Source organism: Tupaia chinensis, unplaced genomic scaffold (genome assembly GCF_000334495.1).
Source record: "Tupaia chinensis unplaced genomic scaffold, TupChi_1.0 Scaffold000647_1, whole genome shotgun sequence".
Classification (NCBI taxonomy): domain Eukaryota; kingdom Metazoa; phylum Chordata; class Mammalia; order Scandentia; family Tupaiidae; genus Tupaia; species Tupaia belangeri.
In genome coordinates this window covers 3694935-3718471 of record NW_006160168.1, presented here as the reverse complement: position 1 = coordinate 3718471, position 23537 = coordinate 3694935, and the positions used below count along the sequence as shown (strand labels likewise).

Sequence of the window (23537 nt, the reverse complement as noted above, 5' to 3'; positions counted from 1 at the left end):
TGTCTCTCTTTCTCTGGGGAGTACATGCACCCTCTGACAATTAAAAAAAATAGAGAAAAAAAAAAAACCCCAAACTATAGACCAGAAGAGAATATTTGCAAGACACGTATCTGATAAATGATTTTGTATCCAGGATATATAAAGAACTTTTACAACTCAGTAATAAGAAATAAATAACTTAGTAATAAAAGGGTAAACGATTTGAGGAGACATTTTGCCAAAAAAAATGAACCGATTGCAAATAAGCACTAGAAAGATACTCAGTATCACTAGCCATTAACCAAAAGAAAATTAAAAGTACAGGGAGATACTTTGCACACTTTACTGGAACAAGGAATACAAACGAGCATAACGCACATGCTGTCAAGGACAAGGCACAACTGGAAGTCTCATGCATTGCTGGAGGGAATGCAAAATAGAAACACAACATCCTTCCTGGAAAACAGTTGGGCAGATTTCTACATTCACTTACCCCTCAACTCGGCAACTCCATCCGTGAAAGCAAATGTCCATACAAAAGCCTGTATGTGAATGTTCATAGCAGTTTTATTCTTAACTGCCCCAAACTAGAGCCAACCTAGATGTTCACCAACTGGGGAATGGACGAGCAGTTCACTGGGTATGCATAAAATGGAAACTACTCAGCAATGAAAGAAAACAGACTGCAGATGCACATAAGAACATGGATATTTTCCACTTATTATGCTAAATGGAAGAAGCCAGACTCACTTAGGAGTCCATTTTATACAAGCTTCTGGGAAAGGCAAAACTAAGGTGAAAGAAAGGAGACAAAATTGCCAAGGTCTGGGTGAGAGAACATTTATAACAAAGGAGGCTAAAGGAAATATTTGGGGCGACAGTGCTAATCAATTACCGAATGCTTTCATGGTACCATAATTCCACCAAAAATGGTGAATTTTACTTTATGTACTTTATACTGCAATAAACTTGACTTAAAAAAAGTCCTCAAATTGTGAAAGGTATTTATATTCTGTGTAATTGATAAAGGATTAGTGTCTACACTCTGGAATATAAAAGAATGAATACCTATGGGCTAATACGAAAAAGTCAACCTTTTAGTAGAAATCTATGTGAAAAATGCAGAAGAATTTCCTGCATTGGAAGGAAAAGTAGTCAAAAAACATAAAAAATCTGCCCAATCTCATTTAGGAATTATGGAACTGCAGATTAAACCTTTAGTTAGATGCTGTTTCTTACCCATCAGCCTGGCTCTATATTAAGAACGAATTACTTTGAGAGTTCCTTAATAATGTGGAGCAATAGAAACTTTCACCCACTTCTGGTGGGAGCGTTCTTTGGTATAACTATTTGAGAGTTTGGTGTTATTTAGCAATGTCCAATGGTATATAAAGAAATCCCACTTCTAAGCATCTACCTTGTTGACATTCCTCCATGTGTATATCAGAAGAATATACAACAGGCTTTGCAAAAAGGAAAAAAGAAAAGCCTCAAATTTTCATCAAGAATAAAATGGGTGGGGCTAGCAGGTGGTGTGATTAAGGTACTGTATTCCTTTGTGACCGACCACAGTTGGAGTCCCAGACCCGGCTGCTTGAAAATCACACTAGGTGCATGTGCATGTGTGCCCAAGATTCCGAGGAGAACGGAGGAGAAGGGACTACGGTTTGGTCATCTCTCCTGGAAGATGATTTCTCACTTTCCCTTTGTCTGTCTCTGGTGAGCACACATGCCCGATGGCAATAAAATAAAATAAAGATTAGATCCATCAATTATGCTATTTTTAAAAGAATTATTTAACTTTATTTATTATTATTTGTTTTAATTTGACCAGAGAAAGACAAAGATACACACAGAGAAAGTGAGAAAGCAAGCAGTCAGGTCTGAGACTCAAACGACGGTCAGCAGTGTGGGAATCCAGCATTTTCAGCCACCATGCTACCTGCCAACCCCAATTATGGTATTTTTTACAATGTACAACTCGTATGCAATTAAAACGAGTGAACTATGGGTACATGTACTAAAATGAGTGAATCTAACAAACATTTGTTTGAATAAAAAAAATTGCCCAAGCCTACATAAGATAAGATTTTACATAGATAAGCTTAGAAAACAAAAACAAAAACCCTCTGTCTTCTAGGCAGGGTATGATGGTTTCTGAGCATGAGCTCTGGATACTGGTGGCCAGTATTGACATTCTGGATACCCATTTTCTTCTTGGGTAACCTTCAGCTCCTTGTGCACAATTTGTACAACAGGATTCTATTACATGTTAAGGGTTAAGGTGTGCTGACATGGGATAACACAGACAACATCAATCAATATTAAGTATTATTATTATTTAATCCACTAGGGGCACCACAGTGATACTAGGACAGCAGATCAGGGCCCCAAGGAGAGCAGAAGAGGAGAGTGGAAGAGAGCCAATTTCTGCCATACTGGTTCTTTTTTTTTTTTTTTTTTGGGTTTTCTTTTTTTTTTTTTTTTGTTGGAGAGGTTTTCACTATAGGGCGCATGCGCTCGCCGGACAGAGACAGAGACAGAAAGTGAGAAATTACCCCCCAGAGGGGATGGCCACGCCGCAATCCCTTCTCCTCCATTCTCCTCTTGGGATCTTGGGCATGCACGCACACGCGCCCGGTGTGGGTTTTAAGTCACCAGGTCCAGGACGCAAACTGTAGTCGACTATGTGGGAGTCCAGCGACATAGCCATTACGCTAACTGCTGGTTCCCGACTGCCATACTGGTTCTATAGGCAGAAATCCACAGAGAAGTGTTGGCTACTGGGGACCAATGGAAATGGAAGGCAACCAGGATTTTGGCACCCATGACAATTTGGTCCCAAATTTCAAATGATATCTTAAGCTAAGTTATTGATTATTATTACTGATTATTTTGAAGAAACCAGAAATATCATAACAAAATCAATGATGTCCACAGATGCACAAGAGAAGAACTACATGCAGTCCATTTCTGATTTCTTTTTCTTCTGGACATGGATTTCCCAGCTAGTGATCATTCCAAGCCTTCCCCTTGACTACTTTCCTCCTGTGATCAATTGACTGCTTATCAGCACCTTCCTCAAAGAGCAGGACTGATGGCAATAGATAGAAAATGTAGATTCCATCAACTTAGCATTTAAGAGTTAGCCGTTTATTAAACTCAAGATGTGGTATAGTGAGGCTAACCTGTCAATATATTAAAATAATTATTAAAGAAACAAGGTTTTTCAGGAGAGGCCAGGAGGTGGCATGGTGGTTAAGGCACTGGATAACCATGTGGCTGACTACAGTTCAAGTCTTGGACCCAGCAGCTTAAAAGTCACACCCAGAACATGTGTGTACCTGCACCAGATCCTGAGAGGACACTGATGGAGAAGAGATTGAGGCCTAGGTGGGTGATTTCTCATATTCCACACCCAGAACATGTGTGTACCTGCACCAGAACCTGAGAGGACACTGATGGAGAAGAGATTGAGGCATGACTATTGCCCTAGGTGGGTGATAGCTCATATTCCCTGTCTGGCAAGCACATGTACCCTATGGTCAAAACCATAAATGAATGAATGAATGAATTCCAGGCAATTACATGATTGCCTATTTTGTCTGTCTTCTCACCATCTAGTTTATACAGTTTGATTACTGAACTGTCAATTTGAGGAATAAAGTGATCTTTTGTTTTAATACCCTTGGAGTAAATAATTACACAGGCTTTATTCTACATTGCAACGGAAGGGAAATGATGAATAGAGAAGAATGCAAATTGATAGCTAAAGCAAACTGTGATCACTAATGCATTAGAGAAATCCTATATAATTTTTACTCGTATTTTATCATAACTTCTCATGCAGAAAGCTGTTATTACACTATTATAATGCCTTGTGTATTACTTACCCTCGCAGTTCTACTTGAGCTATGGCCGTGATGTTGATTTGCAAACTCACAAAATTGCTGTCTGGATTGTCCTTGTTGGAACTAAAACACAGTGACATATGATTTAAACATATTTTTTCAGACTTGTTACCACAATCTATGACCATGAAAAACATTCTGTATATCACAAGAGCAACACACATTACTAACCTGATCATTCAGAAAACAATGGTATATTCATTTCACACACACACACACACACACACACACACACACACACACACACAAAACCATAGCCATTTGTCCAGGGAAATGGTAAGATCCTTTACCATCTAGAGTAGTGTCACAGCTTTCCACAAGGAGACACTTTACCTGGAAATACAACTGATCTCTAGAGAAGCTAACACTTTGTTTCAATGCCTGAAGCCAAAAGGCATTGAGCTGAGTTCATTTTCCAGCATCGATCTTGGAGAAATTCCTTAACATCTCTGTGCATCATGTTCTTTGCCTCTCAAATAGGAAATGACAGCCCAGTCAACTCCAGATTTTCCATGCTAATAAAGAGGAGAACTGGCATGAATAATCCAAAGCAGCATATAATCAAAAAAGCATTCGTGTTTGGCTCTGGAATGTATCATACCATACATTGTTTTGGCTGCAATTTTATCTTCCTTATGGTTTAGTTCTTAAGTTAATATTAAAGTGAGTGTACACCCACTGCACACTCGCTGGTGGACCAGGGTGAGGAGTGGGGAATGAGCTAGAAGCCTGGCTAATGGCGAGAAGAAGACCTGAGGAAGTTGGGCAGTTCATAAACAGGCAATTAAGAGATGACATAGATGTTTGTGAAATGCATTGAGCCTTAAGACAGAAGGTGTGTGTTTAATAATAGTTCCTTGAACAGTGGCAAAATGACTTTTTAAGTTTGCTGTTTTTTTTTTCCTCTCCAGCGAATATAATTAGATCTCCAGCTTTAAAAAAAAGCATGGGTTAAACAGTGCTGTAAGGAAAATGAAACACGCCTCACGAGAGGCTCAACTGGTAACTGAACTCTGGATGCAGCTGCCATCTGCACTTAAGATCCTGACATACTTTTGTCTAAGTCACCCAAAGGAGTGCGCAGCTTAGAGCAAAGTGAGATGTTCCCGCATCACCACCATCAGGTTGGGTTTATATTCAGGTCTTTATTAAGGACAAAAAGCCTTTTCTTTCTCTCCCCTTCTCCCTCTGTTTTTATTTATTTATATTTGTTTGTTTATTTGTTTTTTCATCATCAAATCTCATACGGATTCAATGGACAAGCCCTACCATTGGGATGATGGTAATGGGGTAGGTTTTGACTTGTTTTTAAAGCTGGCGCATGTGGGAGCTGGAAAGGGTATGATACAGTTCTGCTATCAAAGAAGGAGGAGGCACAATTACTCCCACAATGCTTTTTGAAAAGGCCTGGATGATCGTATATATTGATAAGACAACTTAAACTGCAAACACACATGAAAGATACAAACAGGCAAATGTCAGGCTCATTTCCTGTCATGGGGTTTCCCTGCTAAACTTGTGACTGAGCCTAGGGGGACTTGTTCACCAAAGTTTGAACCCCAGTTTTCAGGTCATTTTATTATTATCACATCTGGGGAAGATCAGCCAACTAAAAAGTTTCATTTTGCTTTGCTTTGATTTGTTTTAAAGGCAGGATTATGAATTTTAACCATTAGGAAGTCATTAAGTAATTCTACTTGTTGCAGACTGTACGTTTCCAAACAGAGTTGGATACTTCTTTAATTTGGAATTTTAAATACAGTTGTTCCACAGATTAACCAGACTTTCACTGCTTTGCAGTGAAGTTAGAATTATTTTTAAAAAAGTTATTAAAAAAAGTGTAAGTTAGAATTATATATATATATATATATATAAAAGTTACTCTTAAGTTATTGCATAACTCTACTGCATTTTGTTTCCAAGTGGTTTAAATGACATAATTTTCATTATTCACACCACCCTGAAAATGTACATTCAGGGGATTTCAAGAAGTTCATGGAGAAATAGAATTAAAGTAGAAATTTATTTTGGTGCAAAAAGTTTTTGAAATCCATGCATAGTATTTTTTTTAAACAGATTTTTTAGAATGTGTTCACTCACCTGAGAGACAGACAGAGATAGTGAGAGGGAAAACACCCCAGGGGGAATGGTCATTCCACAATCCCTTCTCCCCATTCTCCTCCTGGGTTCTTTAGCATGCATGCATTTGTACCCAGCATGATTTTCTTTTCTTTTTAAAGAATTATTTTACTTGTTTATTAATTAATTTTAATTTGACTAGAGAGGGACAGAGTGAGAGGGAGAGAGAGTAAGAGAGAAAGAGAGGGAAAGTGAGAAAGCAAGCTGCCAGGTCCGGGACTCAAACCGTGGTCAGCCATGTGGGAGTCCAGTGTCCTTAACCATGATGCCATCTGACAGCTCCCTAGTGTAATTTCCAAGCCACTGGGTCCGAGACTCCAACCGTTGTTGGCCATATGGGAGTCCAGCAACATAACTGCTATGCTATCTGTTGGTGCTCATGCTTAGTTTCTTACATAGTATACATTTTCCATAAATTCTTTGAAAACCCCTTGTAGATGTCAAACATTGAAATCATCTTTGAACATGAGTCTAAGATGAGGCTTTTAGAGGCTGTTTTGAGATGAGCCAAGAGCAATGGCAGACTCGGGGACCCAGACCTTCTGGCTGGCTGATCAGATCATCCTCTGTCACACAAACTTGCCTTGACACTCGCTAGTGCATATCAGCGATGCTGACAAAATCTCCCAGTAAGAGAGGAACCAGGCTTCATATATAACTTAGATGCTTCTTTGACCTCTTTCCTGGAGGGAACCCTCCCTCCCTGATATCCCTGCAACATCAAACAAGCAATCTATCTCTGCTGTGGATGCCAAGCTATTTATACTGTCAAGGCTAGCTCTACGCAAGGAATGATGGATTTCCTCTGTCCTACTGTACCCTATGTTATCCACCAAGGGTAAACTTGTTTTTCACATGATTTCTCTGAGGTCATTTTCTTCTTCCTGACTATTTCCTATTTTCTAACTTTTCCTTTAGGCTTTGGAATGTCAGCAAAGACAATAAACTATTCATTTTGTTATAACCTTGAAAGCAACTTCAAGGATAATCACAAAGACCTGTGTAGAGTAGGAACTGCACAATAAGACCCACTCTACACAGGGAGGAAAATATTTACAATAGATGGAGCGAGGGCATGGAGAAATACTTAATGCAAATATTGGGTAACAGGAAAGACTTGATTAATTTACAAAGCCCATTTGTATTTTTTCTTCTATTTGTGTGTGTGTCGGGGGGGAACCCATTAAATGTAGGTAACAGTGGTCAGTGTGTGACCGGAAGAGTTTAGGCTTCAGAGCATTTGGTTTAGTTTATTTGTGGTTTAAATACATTTAAACTGAACGTAAAACCACCCATCAAAATATTTACTGTATCTTTAGAGTCTGTCAGCAAAGCATGCAGATAATGCTCACCTCTGAATACCTTAGTATGTTAGTTTTTAAAACATTCCCACTTTTCTCTACAAAATGCATGTTTTGGGAATTTGATGCTTTATGTATGTTCCAGTTCTTTCTGCATTTTTGTATTTTTCAGGATTATGTGACAATAGCCACACGTAGCCATGAAATACAATCATGACCCACTTTTTTCCGATGAATAAAATCTGACCATTTTTATTTTCCATCAAACTTAGCACTTCATTACTGAATTCATTATTTAACCAAGAATCTACAGGATATACTTGAAAAAGTCATTTAGAAAATTATCTAGCGTCTTTTGCTTCTGAAATGAGCTACTAGCTACATGTGTTCTCTTGTTCAGAACTGCAATCAAGAGTAAGGAGAAAATATAAGATGACTTCAAATGGTTCTTGGGCAATGGGGTAAAATCAGTTTGTTTGGGTGCAAAAAATGTGAAATACATGATGTTTTTTTCATAATGTACGTTTCCCACAAACTTTTTGAAGTCCCCATGTATCAGTGAATTTGCTTCACACTTTTGTACCAGCTTTGCTTTTAAACTAAAGGTTGTGTATTTTATGAGATGAATTTCCTCAAGTAACACAAAGCTTCATGGCCACTGCAGGATCAGTGACACAGACAACTGCTGAGAGAAGCTGAAATGTTAGGCTACTGTCTAGAGTGATGACAGTCCTTCACTGTGGCAGGTTTGTTGGTCTTTGTTTGCTCCTGAAAACTTAGAAATATAAACAGATGACTTCCAAAATGAAAATATTTAGGATTAGCTGAACCTTTTAGAAAATATATATTTTTGCAAATGCAAAACTAGTTATTCAATAAGCTTTTCAGCGAGCTCATGGTAAGATGTGGGGATATTATAGACCCATGCCATCACTAATTTCGTTAAAAAAAATGACTAAGATTTGGTAGAAGATATCTAAATTCAATTTATTTCAGGAAAAGACACCAGAAGTGAGCTGAAAAACTTTCCTTCCTAGAAACCTATCACAAACTTTGGAGAGGAGGGGTTTGTGACATGGGTTGCAGATCTTTATAATCTGCTATATTCTTGTATACACACACACACACACACACACACACACACACACACACACACATTTAAAAACTCCTAAACCTTTCATTGAGGTGGCTATTATAAAGTAATCAATTACAAGGGGCCAGTAGATGGCATATTGGTTATGTCGCTGGACTCTCACGTAGTTGACTGTGATTTGAGTCTGACCTGTGCCTTAAAATTCACACCTGCGCATGTGCGTACATGCCACACACTTAGGGATTGTAGCATGGTCATCCTCCCTGAGGGAGTGATTTCTTGCTTTCTGTCTCTTTGTCTCTCCAGCCAGCACATGTGCCTATCGCAAAAATCTCTCCCTTTAAAACAAACAAACAAACAAACAAACAGAAGTAATCAGTTGCATAAAATAATTATTCTAAAAAGTGATCACACTCTAATGACACTTCTCCTTGTAAGATATTAAGGTAAGTTTAGTGATTAGCTACATGGCATATTAGTATTTGAGAACCAAATTATAGATGGTGACATCAGGTCATTTTTATAATTAGAGCAAGTATTCACCTGCTGGCCAAGGTATAAATAATTACAGAAGATGTGCCTGTGCTACCTTTATCATTGTTTCACAAATTTTTTAAACTGCAGGCCATAAAAGAAAAATACATCCATTTCACAGGACACCTTGACATATTATAGATTATGTTTATCTGGAAGGAGCATTTCATGAACAGTCCTAAAACAGTCCATTTGCTTTCTCTCTCTTTCTTTCTTTCTTTCTTTCTTTCTTTCTTTCTTTCTTTCTTTCTTTCTTTCTTTCTTTCTTTCTTTCTTTCTTTCTTCTTAAAGGACAGAGTGAGAGAGAGAGAAAGGGAAGGCAAGAAAGCAAGCTGGCAGGTCCAGGACTTGAACCATGGTCAGACATGATGTCTTTTTTCTTTTAATATGGGTCTAGAGCTATTAAATTGATCCTGTTATCAGCTACTGGGCTGAAGTCCATGGCCAGGAAGCCCTGCTTCCATGCCATACTACTCTCTGTGGGTCTTCCTGCTCATGAAATGTTATTTTTAGCTATGAAAGAGCAAACAGAATAGATGTTGAGAGGATAAAGCCACAGCTAAACCCCCAAAGAGAATCAGCCTTAGAAAAGGAAGACCGCTGCCTACATGGGTCAACTGATAGTTGCTAGAGATGCCTGCTCCCTCCAAACAGAATGCCTCACCTGCAACCTGCCAAGGCACTCACAAAGAAACCAGCAGAGACTTACTCATTCTTGAAGATTGCAAATGCACAATCTGCTTTATTTTTGCAGAGATTTTGTTCTTGGGGATTAGCTAACACCCAGCTGAGAGCATGGATGGGGTAGGGGAGGCAGAAGAAGGCAAGTGACTTCAAATGAGGAAAAGCAGAAGTAAAGTGGAGGTGCGAATCCTAGGACAAAATGTCACTATGTTATAACTTGGCATATATAATGCAATCTCTTTTTCAAACCCCAGCTATTGAAAAGACCAAAATAATTGAGAACAACAAAGGATAAATGGGAAAATCTGGCTTCTAATTTCAGAAGCGTTTTTGAGGTGAAAAACTGGACAAGCAACATCATATCACTAAGGATCTCTTCATAATTGAGTATGGTTCATAATGCAGGCATTTAAAGGTCTAACCTTCTGACTTGGAGATCGAAGTTAATGCTCATGTTTGTTTTCTCAAGACGTGGAACTGCAAATCGGAGGCCCAGAGAATACTGTGAAGAGAAAAAAAAAAAAGGAAGGAATCACACAGAACACAGTTATTATGTGGGTGGGACCAGATACATAGCATAAAAATCCTTTCTAAGTCATCCCTGCAAAACCCCAGCCTGGGTTTACTGTCACTGTCCTTTCTTCTGCATCTACGCCAGGTGGGTGAGAGCTGAAAGGAAGTCAGGCAATGAGACTGGAGAGCCCAGGAGGTTTGGGTTACTGTACATGCTGGTTCCCTCTCTCTACTTAATTCATACAGCCTCTTCTGCCACCTTCCTTATGTGCTAAATTGAAAATAACTCAGAAATCTGAGAGAACACTGATTTTGGAAACTGGTGCTTCTACTTGATGGACATTAATGTAGTCATTAAAATCACAGCCATGAAGTCAACGCAACAATGTGGAAAATACTTCTAAGGTAAAAAAAAAAAAAGAAAAAGTGTGGAATAAAGGTTATGAAGTTATATGGGCAGTAGGTTTCAGCTATATGCAGTTGTAAATGTCTGCAAATGGAGCAGGGAGCAAATTGTTATGTCACTGGACTCCCATTTAGTTGACTGCGGTTTGAGTCCCGGACCCCGGTGACTTAAAACTCATGCAGGGTACATGTGCGTGTGTGCCCGAAATACTGAGAGGAGAATGGAGGAGAAGAAATTGCAGCGTGAAAGCATCCCTCCTGGAGGGTGCTTTCTGACTCTCTGTTTCTTTCTCTCTGGTGAGCACATGTACCCTATAGCAAAATGAAAAAAAAAGAAAAGTCTATATGTGGAAAAATTACTATATTGGAGTGAGGTGTCTTGTAAGAAAATATTCCAGAATAATACAGTTACATTAAGAAAATATTCCAGAATAATATAGTTACATTAAGGTTATGGTTGTGTGAATTCTTTTCACTTCCTTTATTTACTTACCAAATTTTCAAAGCTACTCTTATTATCTTCATAATTTGAAAATAGATAAAAATGTGGAGAAAAATAAATCCAACAGTAATACAAACAAGGAACTAATAATAATGACTACCATGTATTTAAATTACAATACTGTTTTTTCTAAGCACTGTTAAGCACTGAGGCCATCCCCCCGGGAGGGTGATTTCTTGCTTTCAGTCTCTCTCTCTCTCTCTCTCTCTGGTGAGCACATGCCCCCTATAGCAAAAATCTCCCCCACCAAAAATAATAATTTATGGGTAAGGCAATGACTGCTGAGGAAAAATATATATAAATAAACTGCCTTTCATGTTAATTCCCACCACGTTTTTGTTGCCATTGGTTGTTTTCAGAATTGTACAAATATTGAATATTTACAAATATCCTGAGTGTTATCTCATGTGATAACCCTGAAGTATTTACTGTTGTTGTTGACTTTTTTTTTTTTGGAGAGGTTTTTGCTATAGGGCACGTGCACTAACCAGAAAGACAGAGACAGAAAGTAAGAAATCACCCCCCCTCCCCCGCCCGGGGGATGACCACGCCGCAATCCCTTCTCTTCCATTCTCCTCTTGGGATCTTGGGCATGCATGCACATGTGCCCAGAGTGAGTTCAAGCCACCAGATCTGGGACTCAAACCACAGTCAGCTACATGGGAGTCCAGCGACATAGCCATTGCACCAACTGCTGGTCCCTACTGTTGACATTTTTATTGAGCAGTAATTTGAGGATTAAGGTGCAGAGCAAAATTCTACACAGTTGAAACTGAAATTCCTGCAGGTTGGATCCAGAACCTGTGTGCACAACCACTACAGTATGAGAATCAAACCAGTAATGAAAGCTCACGTTGACATGATAGTAACTAATGATAAAGTAATTCTAAATCATTGTCACCATTTCACTAGGTCTTACTGCATGTGCTCCAAGCCATGTGTTAGGGCCTTTGCATATTTCATGTCACTGTACTCCTATAAGCAGGCATTCTCCCAAACTGGTGTGTGTGTGTGTGTGTGTTTTCCTTGAAGAACTCCTACTCATGCTTCAAAGCTCAGGGTAAGCAATACCTCCTGCAGCACATCCTTTGATCCACAGGCTGTGCCAGGCAGAACTTTTCTGTGGTCTCTTGTTCCCTTCTTTATTACCCTCCTATCACTCAACCTAGAATACTGCTAACTTTGAGTTTCTTATTGATGAGGATTGTATATTTTCACCCTTAAATTGTCAGGCTTTAGCTTAAAACAGCAATACAGAAGAGGCACACTAAAAATTATTGAAGAGATGCCCAGAGTGCCGTTGTTTATACAGGGTTGGGAATCTGACTGTGTGACGCAGGTTGCCTACTGTTGGTCTTCATTGTAGAACAATGCAGCATGGGATGAAGACACAATGAAGGCAGAACGATTTCATACTGGTAAAAGGTACATGTGGGTTTTTGTTTTTGTTTTCATATTGAAAGGAAGAAAAGGCAGGTGCTCTCACCAGAGAGAGACAGAGACCAGAGAGAGAAAGCACTCTCTAGTGGGATGGTCATGCTGGGTCCCTTCTCCATTTCTCCATCCTGCGGGGATTTGGGGAATGCATGCCCATGCACCTGGTGTGTATTTCAAGTGTCCAAATGTAATCAGCCAGGTCAAGTCTGGCATACATGACCACTAGGCTAAGTGGCAGCCCCATGTGTTCTTAACTAGTATCAAACACTAGATTTCTGCACATTGATTCTAAAAACCTTTGGTTGAGCTAGTGTGGAAGTAAAAGCATTGGATCCCACATGACTGACTCTATGGTTCAAGTCCCAGACCTGGTGACTTGAAAATCACACTGGGTGTGTGTGTATTTGTGCCCAAAATCCCGAGAGGAGGGTGGAGGATAGGGGATTGTAGCAGGGCCATCATCACTGAGGACTGATTTCTCACTTTCTCCCTCTCTCTCTCTCTGGTGAATGTGTATGTCTTATAGCAAAACATAAATAAAATTTTTAAAAAGGATATAATATTAATGGGCCCCATATGACAAGTTACATTTTCAACTAAGTGGTTTAGAAGGCTAGTCGGATGGCAAAATATACCAATTAAATATTTTTTTAAATGTTTTTTGTTGACCCACAATTTTTTTCATTGTCTTCCTTGAGAAATTGCAAGTTAGTATGAATCTTATTGGCATATAAATATTTTATATTACTGTAACTATTACACTATATGAAAATGACTTTACTATCAAAATCAAAAGTAAAACTTCTGAATTTTACCTTAAATATTTTGTTAAGTAAAAATAAAAAGTCACTTGAAAATGATTTTTTAGAAACATTGGCACTGGGAAAAATATTGTTGATTTATAATACACTTAAAAATCATTCGACTGCTTTTCCATGTGGAATTTTACTAAAATCCACTGAGCGTATTCTTTTTAAAGTACAGAATGAAAAAGTAAATAAATCAAAGTGTTTTATAACAAAACAGAATGCAATAAAATTTGATGTGTTTAAGGGCATTAAAGGGTAAGATAAGAAAGCTATTAGGTTACTTCTACTATAGACCTCAGAGATAAATAAATGTAAACAATTTACTTTTCTGACTTTTAAAGATTATTTGCCAGTAAAATGGATTGATATCCTTTCACATAAACACATTCATGGTTAAGACCACACTGCCTTTTTTACTCTACTATGAATGACATTGGTGGCCAGTTTTCGTCCCAGGATTAGCTGTGGTTATTTGTCACAGATGATCTCTGGTCTATAGTTAATACTTTAGTATTGAAACCGTATTGAGTGGCCAGTTATCTCCAGATGTTTACCATGGCGGGTGTGCCACCAAGTCGATGCCTTTCTCTTTAGCCTTGGGTAAACCTCTTTGAATCAAATTAGGAGGTTGGACTTTTCTTGAAAACCAGCAGAAGGATGTATTAGCTTCTAGATAAAAGGATTATAATGCAACACGTTCTAATATCTCAGCCTATCTTTCCTGGCTCCATTTTAAAGTCTCCTCTGATCTTCATTAGTTTTTAACCCAAGTACTTTTCACAGTTTTGTAGACCAAATGGGACACAGTCTTTGTGGAATCCCGGGTCTTCCTTCATTTTCTGTGTGACATCAGGCAGCTCCTTGACTTCTCTGAGACTCAGTTTCCTCTTTCATAAAAGAGAGAAACTACAGGCTCATAGCGTGATTTTGAAAATTCAATAAAAGAACAGAAAAAAGCATCTTTCCTAACTGATGGTGTGTAAAATGGAAAAGTCAATTCATGATAATAGGTAATAATCTGTCTTAGGAACTGGCTTCTCATTTAAATAGTTTTAACCCCAAAAATGAGTTTACTAGACTACAGTTTCACACATTTTTTAAAAATGGCCTGATATCAATGCAATATTACAATGTAAAAGAGCAAAGATGTTATTCTGGGAAATTATCCTATAGAATCAATTAGGAATGGGTAATACCTGAGAAAAAGTTTCAGGTCCTTGAGTAAATGTGTGAGAGATTTGGTTAAAAGATTTAATTTCTGGAAGACTGCTCGGCAGCTTTACATTTTAAATATAAATCTCTCAGGGCAGGGGCTGATGCTAAGCAATGACTACAGAACTCCCTTTTCAAGGCCTGTCTCCAGGAACTAGCACTCTTTGGAATATATTTTGGGAAGCTGTTGTAAGACAAATCTTTTTTTTAAAATTATTTAATTTTATTCATTCATTTATTTTAATTTGACCAGAGAGAGACAGAGAGAGAGAGATAGAGAGAGAGAGAGAGAGAGAGAGAGAGAGAAAGTGAGAAAGCAAGCCACCGGTCCAGGACTTGAACCATGGTAGCCACATGGGAGTGTCCAGCACCTTAACCACCACACCACCTGCTGGTCCCTGTTCTAAGACAAATCTATACAATTATAACTTGTCAAAAATAATTTTTAAACAGGCCATTTTATATATTATCATAAACATCTAATTTTAAATAGAGAGATGTGTATGCTTAATTTAGATAAGATTTCATTATGCAGTATTTTTACATTTCAAAATTTTTTATCTGATTTATGACTTCCTAAAACAATTGCTACTGTGATATTTATTCAAGAAATTAGTATGTGTATACTTAAACTGTCATTGTACTAAATAAATATATTATCCACAAGTAATCTTGAATGGAAAATTTCTAACCTGAAAACAAAAAGAAAAAGAAAGAGGAAAAAAACAAGCAGTTCCTATTATTTCACAAGAACGTAGGAGATCTTATTTTTTCCATACCACAAACATTTTTTTGTATTAGTCTTCGAGTAAGATCACAAAAAATATAGACCTGGTAAAGTTGATTCAAAAACTGGATTATGGTAATATGTTTAATATAAAAATACTGTGAATAATATTAATATAGGAGATGTACTGGAAATCAACATTGATTTCATTGTTTTTTGTTAAAATATTTGTTTTAATTGGGTTTTTAAGGTACATTGCATTTTAAAATTTAAAGTAATAAATATGTAGTAAAATTTAAAGACTAAAGATTCAAAGAAAAAGTCTGTAATAAGCCTTCATAGATTTGTTGTGACTAACAGACACATAATAATAACATAGAAAGACAACTCATGTAAAAGTACGCCTCATTTTGCGTTTTCAACCTGAGATCATTCACTCTGTGTAGGTTATTACACTAAATCCCACTACCCTGGTAATTTCCTGCCTAATTTGTTTGAGTTGCTGTGTGCTGAGTTGCTGAGTCCTAATTGGGGAGCTTTCCATTAGTTCTCTGTAAAATTCAATTAGACGGAAATCAGTAAAGTACTTGTGGTTTTCTCTTACATTTGTTCCAGCCACCATAGGGTTCCCGAGGTCACACACCACCATTCTGGTTACATTTTCCATCTTGTACTCACAGCTCAGTGGTCGCAGTCCCTGCAGTGGGAAAGAACACCAGCCTCGAGTTCAGGGAGCAGAATAAATCACATCCTGTCACAAAGCAGTGCTGGGGCCTGGGAGCCCACTTGATGTCAAACACCTGTGTGGCCACAGTGCACAAAAATGAACCGGTGGCCCTTACGTAGGAAGAGAGCCTTGAGAGGACAAGGTAAGAGTTAAATTTTGTAAAGAAACATGTTGGGTTGATACACACATTCATTGTGCTGCACTGAGGATAACAATGTTTAACCTAGTATTTTCATATACATTTTAGACATTCTTTTCTTCAATGTTCATGTTAAACTCAGGGCATGAAGATCACAAATAAACATGAGGAAACACATTTATTCTTCATATTAATCTTGGGAAAATGAAATGACAGAAATATGAAGCGATTATCTTAAAGCCTGACCATTTGCAAGAGCATTTTCTTCAGCATAAATTTCTGCATAGCATGGCCCCATTCTGAAATCACACAGTCAATTTTATTCCATTTTCCAAATATTTAAGAGGTAAAGAGAACGTTTTTATGGTTAACACATCTTTTTCAGCCTCCTTCCTTCACCCTATATCCCATTCTAATCAGAGTTGAAAAAACTCAAGAGGTGCTTGGAACTAGATGCTGGTAAGGTCCCAGGGTTCCGCAGATGAGAGTGGGAAGTAAAGGGGGTTCATCTTTGGGCTGCAGCTCTCTGCTCCTGCTCCACCTCCTGACCTCCCGTTACTTATTCTCAGTTGCCTAGAAATCCACCCCTTGCTCTTTATCACCATTCTCTTTCCATACTTCGAATTCTAATAGCCCTAGGAACTGCCCTGTGCTTGATGATAGCTATTTATGCTTACCCATTATTTCACTTTAATTTGTTATGTGCCTTAAGCATATTACCTGACTTCTTTATTCTCACAGATCAGTTCACAGTAGGAGGACTTTCTCAAAAGAATGACCTTTTGAAAATTTCTGTCCCTGTGATAAGTCTGTGGAAGAGGGGTCTCAATATCATGACACTTACCCATCTGTCAGCCCTACTGAAACTTTATGTAAGAAAACAATGTGATATATTAGCAAACTATGCCTCAGATAAGGGGCTGATAACTAAAATGTGCAGGAAATTCAAGCAGCTTACTACCCTCCCCTGCCCCCCACCAAAAAAAAAATCAGTCCAATTAAAAGACAGGCAAATGAACTGAGCAAATGAACTGAACTTGAAGACATATGTCTCCAAGGAAGACTTATGATTGACTAAAAATCAAAACAAAACAAAACCCACATAAAATGCTCAACATCTCTTATCATAAGGGAAATACAAATCAAAACGACAATGAAATACCATTTAACCCCAGGCAGAATAGCTAAGATTAAAAAAACAATGTGGGGTTAGAAAGTGGCATAGTGGTTAAGGCACTGGACTCCCACATGGTTAACCATGGTTCAAGTTCCAGACCTGGTGTCTTACTTGCTTTCTCACTTTGTCTCTCTCTCTCTCTCTGATGAGCATGCATTTCATGAAGAAAATTTTTAAAAATGATGATAAATAAAAAATTCTTTAAATAAAAATAAGGATAAGTGCTAGCATGGCTGTGGTGTGGAAACCCTCCTAAGCTATTGGTGGGAATATAAATTAGTACTGCCATAGTGGAGAACAATATGAAGGTTCCTCAGAAATAGAACTATCATAAAACCTATCAGTTCCACTCCTGGGTATCTACCCAAAGGATAGGAAAACAGTCAGAAAAACACCTGCACATTCATGTTTACTGCAGCATTATTTATAATTGCTAAGACATGAAATCAACCCAAATGTCCAAGAACAGGTGAATGAATTGAAAAAAAAATACAGCTCATATAAACTATGGGATACTACTCTGTCATAAAAAACAATGAGTCTCTGGCATTCGATACAAAGTGGACAAACATGGACAATTTAATGGTAAGCAAAGCAAGTCAGAATATGATAAAGAGGCATTGTATCTCTCTGCTTAATAGACACTGGATGTCTGCACTCTATGGCGGAAACAGAAATACTGGAAGACAAAGAAGTAGAGAGGGTATAGATGGGGACTGGTAATAGGAAATGGGAGAAAGATCAGGAAAAAAAATTTATCAAACACAAAAATGATATTTGTTGATAATGTATATTGTAATATCTTTGACTTGACTAATATGCACTGTGTTCATGCTGGGAAAAACCATTTTGTATGTTGTAGAGATATACAGTTATTAAGTGTAATAAAAATATATAAAATATAAATTAAATGTGTGTGTAATGAAGATACATACTCTATTTTATTGATGAGTTGTATATAAAAAATTGAGAAATTAGGGCCAGCAGGTATTATGGTGGTTGAGGTACTGGACTCACACATGGCTGATCACAGTTCAGGTTCCAGACCTGGTGGCTTGCTTTCTCATGGAGCTGACAGGTGGCGTAGTGGTTAAGGGCACCGGACAACCACATGGCTGACCATGTTTCGAATCCCCGACCATAGTTCAAGTCCCGGACCTGGCGGTTTGGTGGCTTGCTTTTTCTCTCTCTCTCTCTCTCTCTCACTCTCTCAATCTCTCTCTCTTGCTTTCACTCTGTCCTTCTCTGGTCAAATTAAAATAAATAAAGTTAAATAAAATAATTCTTTAAAAAATTGAGAAATCACTTTCTAAGAAAAAGAATTCAATGTGATTTTTTTCAAGCAGAAGTTGTAGAAATGATCCTCCATTCTTTTTTTTTTCCTACTTCATTAACAAAAATCCAAATCCCAAACCAAAGCAAAGAAAAACCAAACAAACACTAGATCTTTAAGTAAAGAATCCCATAGGTGAATCACACTGTTTAAGAACATGAGCTTTACAGGGGCAGAGTGTTTTTATCTTCTCAATTCTCAGTGCCGAGAGCAACGTTGGGCACAAAATGATAGATGGTGTTGGGAGATTCAGAAAAGCAGCCGCTCGCACTTTTCTAAAGAGGTGCCTACAATGACACAGACACACATGACTAACTCTAAAACCCTCTGAAGAATCCCAGGTAGACCTATACCATGAGAAATCTGTTCTAATTAACGAGAACAGAGGCACCGTTTAATATATGTTCCCTCCAAGTACCCTAATGACATGTTAGTTATGCTGAAGGAGCAGAGAAACATATTTTTCAAAAGCTGGTAAAATTCTGTTTTCTCCAAGGAAGGTTTAGCAGGGTTCAACTTCTTTACTTTTTTTTTTTTTTTTTTGGAGAGGTTTTTGCCATAGGGTGCATGTGCTCACCAGACATAGAGAGACAGAGAGAAAGAAAGCGAGAAATCACCCCCCAGGAGGGATGGCCACACTGCAATCCCTTCTCCTCCATTCTCCTCTCGGGATCTTGGGCATGCACGCACACGCGCCCAGCATTAGTTTTTAAGCCATCAGGTCCGGGATGCGAACCGTGGTCGACTACATGGGAGTCCAGCGACATAGCCATTATGCCAACTGCTGGTCCCAGCAAGGTTCAACTTCTTAAGGATCCATAACTGACGCTAATCACAGCTCTGTGTTTTGTGTTCAGATTAACTCAGTCATGAAAACTGAAAGACAGCAACAAGAGCTTTCCAGAGGGATTGTGTCCCTTGAATATGACTCAATGATTTAGTTTCTATAGCAAATGTTTTTCTTAAGTAAAAGTTAAAAGTTGTATGTACATTTTTTCAGCTTTCTAGAAATAGTTCTTTGACATCAGTCAAAGATCTATCCTCCCTCCCACATCCCCTACCCCTGTTCTTTTTTTAACCTTTATTTCCTCTCTCTGATGAGAGAAACAACGATTGTTTTTCTAGAGATTTTTTGATTACTTTCCCTAGCAGGTCCAGAGACATTTTTGTTCTAACCCATTTATAGTTCTTAAAGAATTATTCATTTATTCACTCACTAAAACTATTTACTGTGTACTTGCTACTCACCAGGCCCAGATAAATAAGACCCTGCTCTCACTGAATGTCTATTATAACAAGTAATTAAAAGCAATTGTTAGAAGTAAGGGAAACACACAATTACAGTAGGGATTTATAAAAGAAATAAATAGTGATAAAAAAGGACATGTACATAGATTTAAGCAATCAGAGAGGGTACCCTGGAGGAAATGGAATGTAAGCTGATGGTAGCAATACAGTTCGGTGGCTAAGAACGGGAGCCTGGACCTAACAACGGAGGTCTTACTAAATAGGAGCTATATAATCTTGGATATGTTACCTAATTTCTCTTTACCAATAAAATGAGGGCTAACAATGACAGTTTCTCTCTAAGGCTATTATGAGGGTTAGCTAGATTAAATATATCCAAGATCCTGGAGCCCACAGCAACCTACCTGAAATTAAGTTTCAACTATTATGGCATCTCCATTACTACGAAAGTGTGAAGGATGAGCTAGATAAAGAGGATGAAGGGCTAGAGTTCTTACGTCAGAGGGAAGAAACAGCCAAAGGAAGTTCTCTGTTGCAAGAAAGGTGATGGATAGTATGGGACTGAAAGCAATTCAGGCCAGCTGCAATGTAGGGTGTGGGGGCAAAGGAAATGCTCAGCCACTAGCACTGAGGCTCAAGGCGTAAGCAGGGAGGATATAGCTAAGAGCCTCGCAAGTCATCGTAAGGATTTGGACCTTATTAAAAAGCAACAGGGAGATCAGCAGTTAGCATAATGGCTATGTCGCTGGAGTCCCATGTAGTCGACCCCGGTTCAAGTCCCGGACCCGGCAGCTTAAACTCACACCAGGCACGTGTGCGTGCGTGCCCAAGATCCTGAGAGGAGAATGGAGCAGAAGGGATTGTGGCATGGCCATCCCCCCTGGAGGGGGTGATTTCTCACTTTCTATCTCTCTGTCTCTCTCTTTCTGGGGAGTGCACATGCCCTATAGCAAAAACCTCTCAAAAAACAAAACAAAACAAAACAAAACAAAAAAACATGGAGCCAGTGAGGATTTTCAGCAATAGAGTGACACATGGTCAGATTTGCATTCTGCGAAGATGGTTTTCTCTACCGGGAAGGGAAGGAGGCAGGAAGATGGGAGAGGAATTTGGAGCAGCCTGGATGAGGGCCATGATGGGGATAGAAAAACAGGTGGGGACTAGAGAGACCGAGACTGTTTCAGGCTTCAGGAACAAGGAGGGTGGGGGCCAGCATGTGCAGAGAAGTCTAGCCGTGGACATAATGAAGGCAAGCCGGCTGTGAGAGATTTAGGTAGAGATGTGTCAGAGACCTCTAGAGGCTGCAGTCTGCATCCTCCCCAAGCACAGGTGTTGAGATTTAGTTGTGAAGCTCCAAAGGTGGAGACTTGGGAATGATGAAGTGATCGAGGACTGGTGGGTTTACAAAGGGCGGGAGGGAGCCCAGAACAGAGACGTGTGGAGACAGCCATTCTTTCTAGCCTTCTGCTGTGATGCTTGGGAATTCGAGAGACCCTGTAGAGGTTTCCACTGGACCTTGGCCCTTCAAACTGTGAGTTGAATATTTTGATAAGTCACTCATTTTCTGGCATTTCTTGTTATTAGCAACGAAATGGGTTAGAACATTAGAATGGCCAAATACTCGGAGACAGAACGTAGTGGTTACTGGGGCCTCAGCAGAGGGGACGCAGGGAATTATTTTTTAAAATAATAGTCTCAGTTTGAGATAATAAAGTTCTGGAGATGGATAATGGTGAAGGCTGGACAATAGTGAAAATTTAATGCCGTGGGTACTTAAAGTGCTAAGTTTTATGTTACACATGTTTCACTACGACAATGACAATGATGATAATAAAGCACATTATCCCTAGAAACATTTAGGAGGAATGTCACTGAAGGGAAGTATAAATGCTAATTCAATTACGGTGTCTAGAGAAAGAGGTGGTCTGTATCCATGTTTTCTAAAGGAGGAACACTGGAGCCAGCTGGTGGCAGAGTTAAGGCATGAGACTCCCACATAGCCAGCTCCAAGGTTTGGGTCCTGGACCTGGTGACTTGAAAATCATGCCAGGTGCATGTGTGTGTGTGCCCAAAATCCTGAGAAAAAAAAGAATTTCGGTGTGGGGCAATGCCCTTTAGGGGGTTGATTTCTCACCTTCCCTCTCTCTGTCTCTCTTTCTCTCTCCTGTGAGAGCAAGTGCCCTATGACAAAAACCTAAAAAAAAAGTACAAAAAAATTTACACAATCAGATAATTACCAATACTTTTCCTCTTGAAAGAAAATAGTTTTGTAAAAGAAAAAAAAGAAAAACTTGTGCTGAGTTAAAATTAAAAAAGGTCCATAAACCTCACATTATTTAAAAACAAAAAAGAAATTTGAACGTGGATTAGTTATGTAAAATTCAAAGCCTACACTAAGTCTCTGCCAGGGGGAATTGATGGAGGAAAAAATAGTTAAGGGCTCATTTGAGATTACGTTTAATGTCTGTTGTAATGTTTACAGCTGAAGAGAGAGTGATAAGGGCTCTCTCCTGTTTCTGAGCAAGAAAGCAAACAGTAAACTGAATATTGTCCTAGAAGAATCGTGTTTTAGAATAGATGCTTTGTTTAACAAGTCAGGGGTGAAGTGACATGAAGGGAATTGAAATAAAAATGACTGAAGCCATGGAATATTTTAAAAAACAACATACTTGAGGTTCATTTTTGTTTTTATCTATTATTTGCAAGTATTTGTAGATGGTTTGTTTTTGCTTGTCGAGATTTTATTATTAAATGACTTTTTTCAGTTCAAAATGGTTATTAAACACCATTTCTTAAAGTTTTGCATATAAGTGCTTCATTTATTCTTTCTTTAAAATAAAAAAAGTGCTATAGGGGCCCAGCAGATGGTATAATGGTTATGTGGTTGGACTCCCACCTGGTTGACTGTGGTTCGAGTCCTGGAATCAAAGGTTTGAAATTTGCGCTTGATACATGTGTGTATGTGCCCCAAATCCAGAGAGAATAGAAGAGAAGGGATTGCGGGTGTGGCCATCCCCCTGGGGGGTTATCTCTCACTTTCTGCTTCTCTGTCTCTCTCTTTCTGGCAAGCGCATATGCCCTATATCAAAAATTTCTCTCAAAAAAAAAATTGCTGTCGGGTACATGTGCTAATGGTGGGGGAGAGGGAGAAAATGAGAAAATACCTCCCTGTGGGGATGACCACAATACAATCTCTTCTCCTCCATTCTCCTCTTAGGATTTTGAGCGCACCTACACACCAGTCAGACAGATGTGTGTATGGTTTTTTTTTTTTTTTTTTTTTTTTTTTTTTTTTTTAATTTTAAGAGAGGATTTTGCTATAGGGCAAGTGTGCTCACCAAAAAGACAGAGAGACAGAAAGCAAGAAATCACCCCTCAGGGGGTATGGCCACACCGCAATCTCTTCTCCATTCTCCTCTTGGGGTCTTGGGCATACATGCACACATGCCTGGTATGAGTTTGAGCCACTGGGTCTGGACTCAAATTGCGGTCGACTACATGGGAGTCCAGCGGCTGCTGGTCTTCCAGCCTGATGTGTTTTTAAGGCCACTGGGTCTGGGCTGGAACTGTGCAGAGGCCATGTGGGATCCAACCACATTGGCCCTTTTGACTTTTAAAATCTTGAAGTCACTTTAATAGAGAAAGGAGAAGTATAAAATCACATAAT

The 23537-nt window shown here is 38.7% G+C and overlaps 1 protein-coding gene across 1 annotated transcript in view; it reads right to left on the bottom strand.

Annotated features, from left to right (window-relative positions):
* Positions 1-23537, bottom strand: part of ITGA8 (integrin subunit alpha 8) — a 216940-nt gene that overhangs the window by 65461 nt on the left and 127942 nt on the right. The window contains 3 exon segments of the mRNA XM_027776251.1: positions 3873-3953; positions 10064-10143; positions 15851-15943. Of these exon segments, the coding sequence (XP_027632052.1) occupies positions 3873-3953; positions 10064-10143; positions 15851-15943 (254 nt within the window).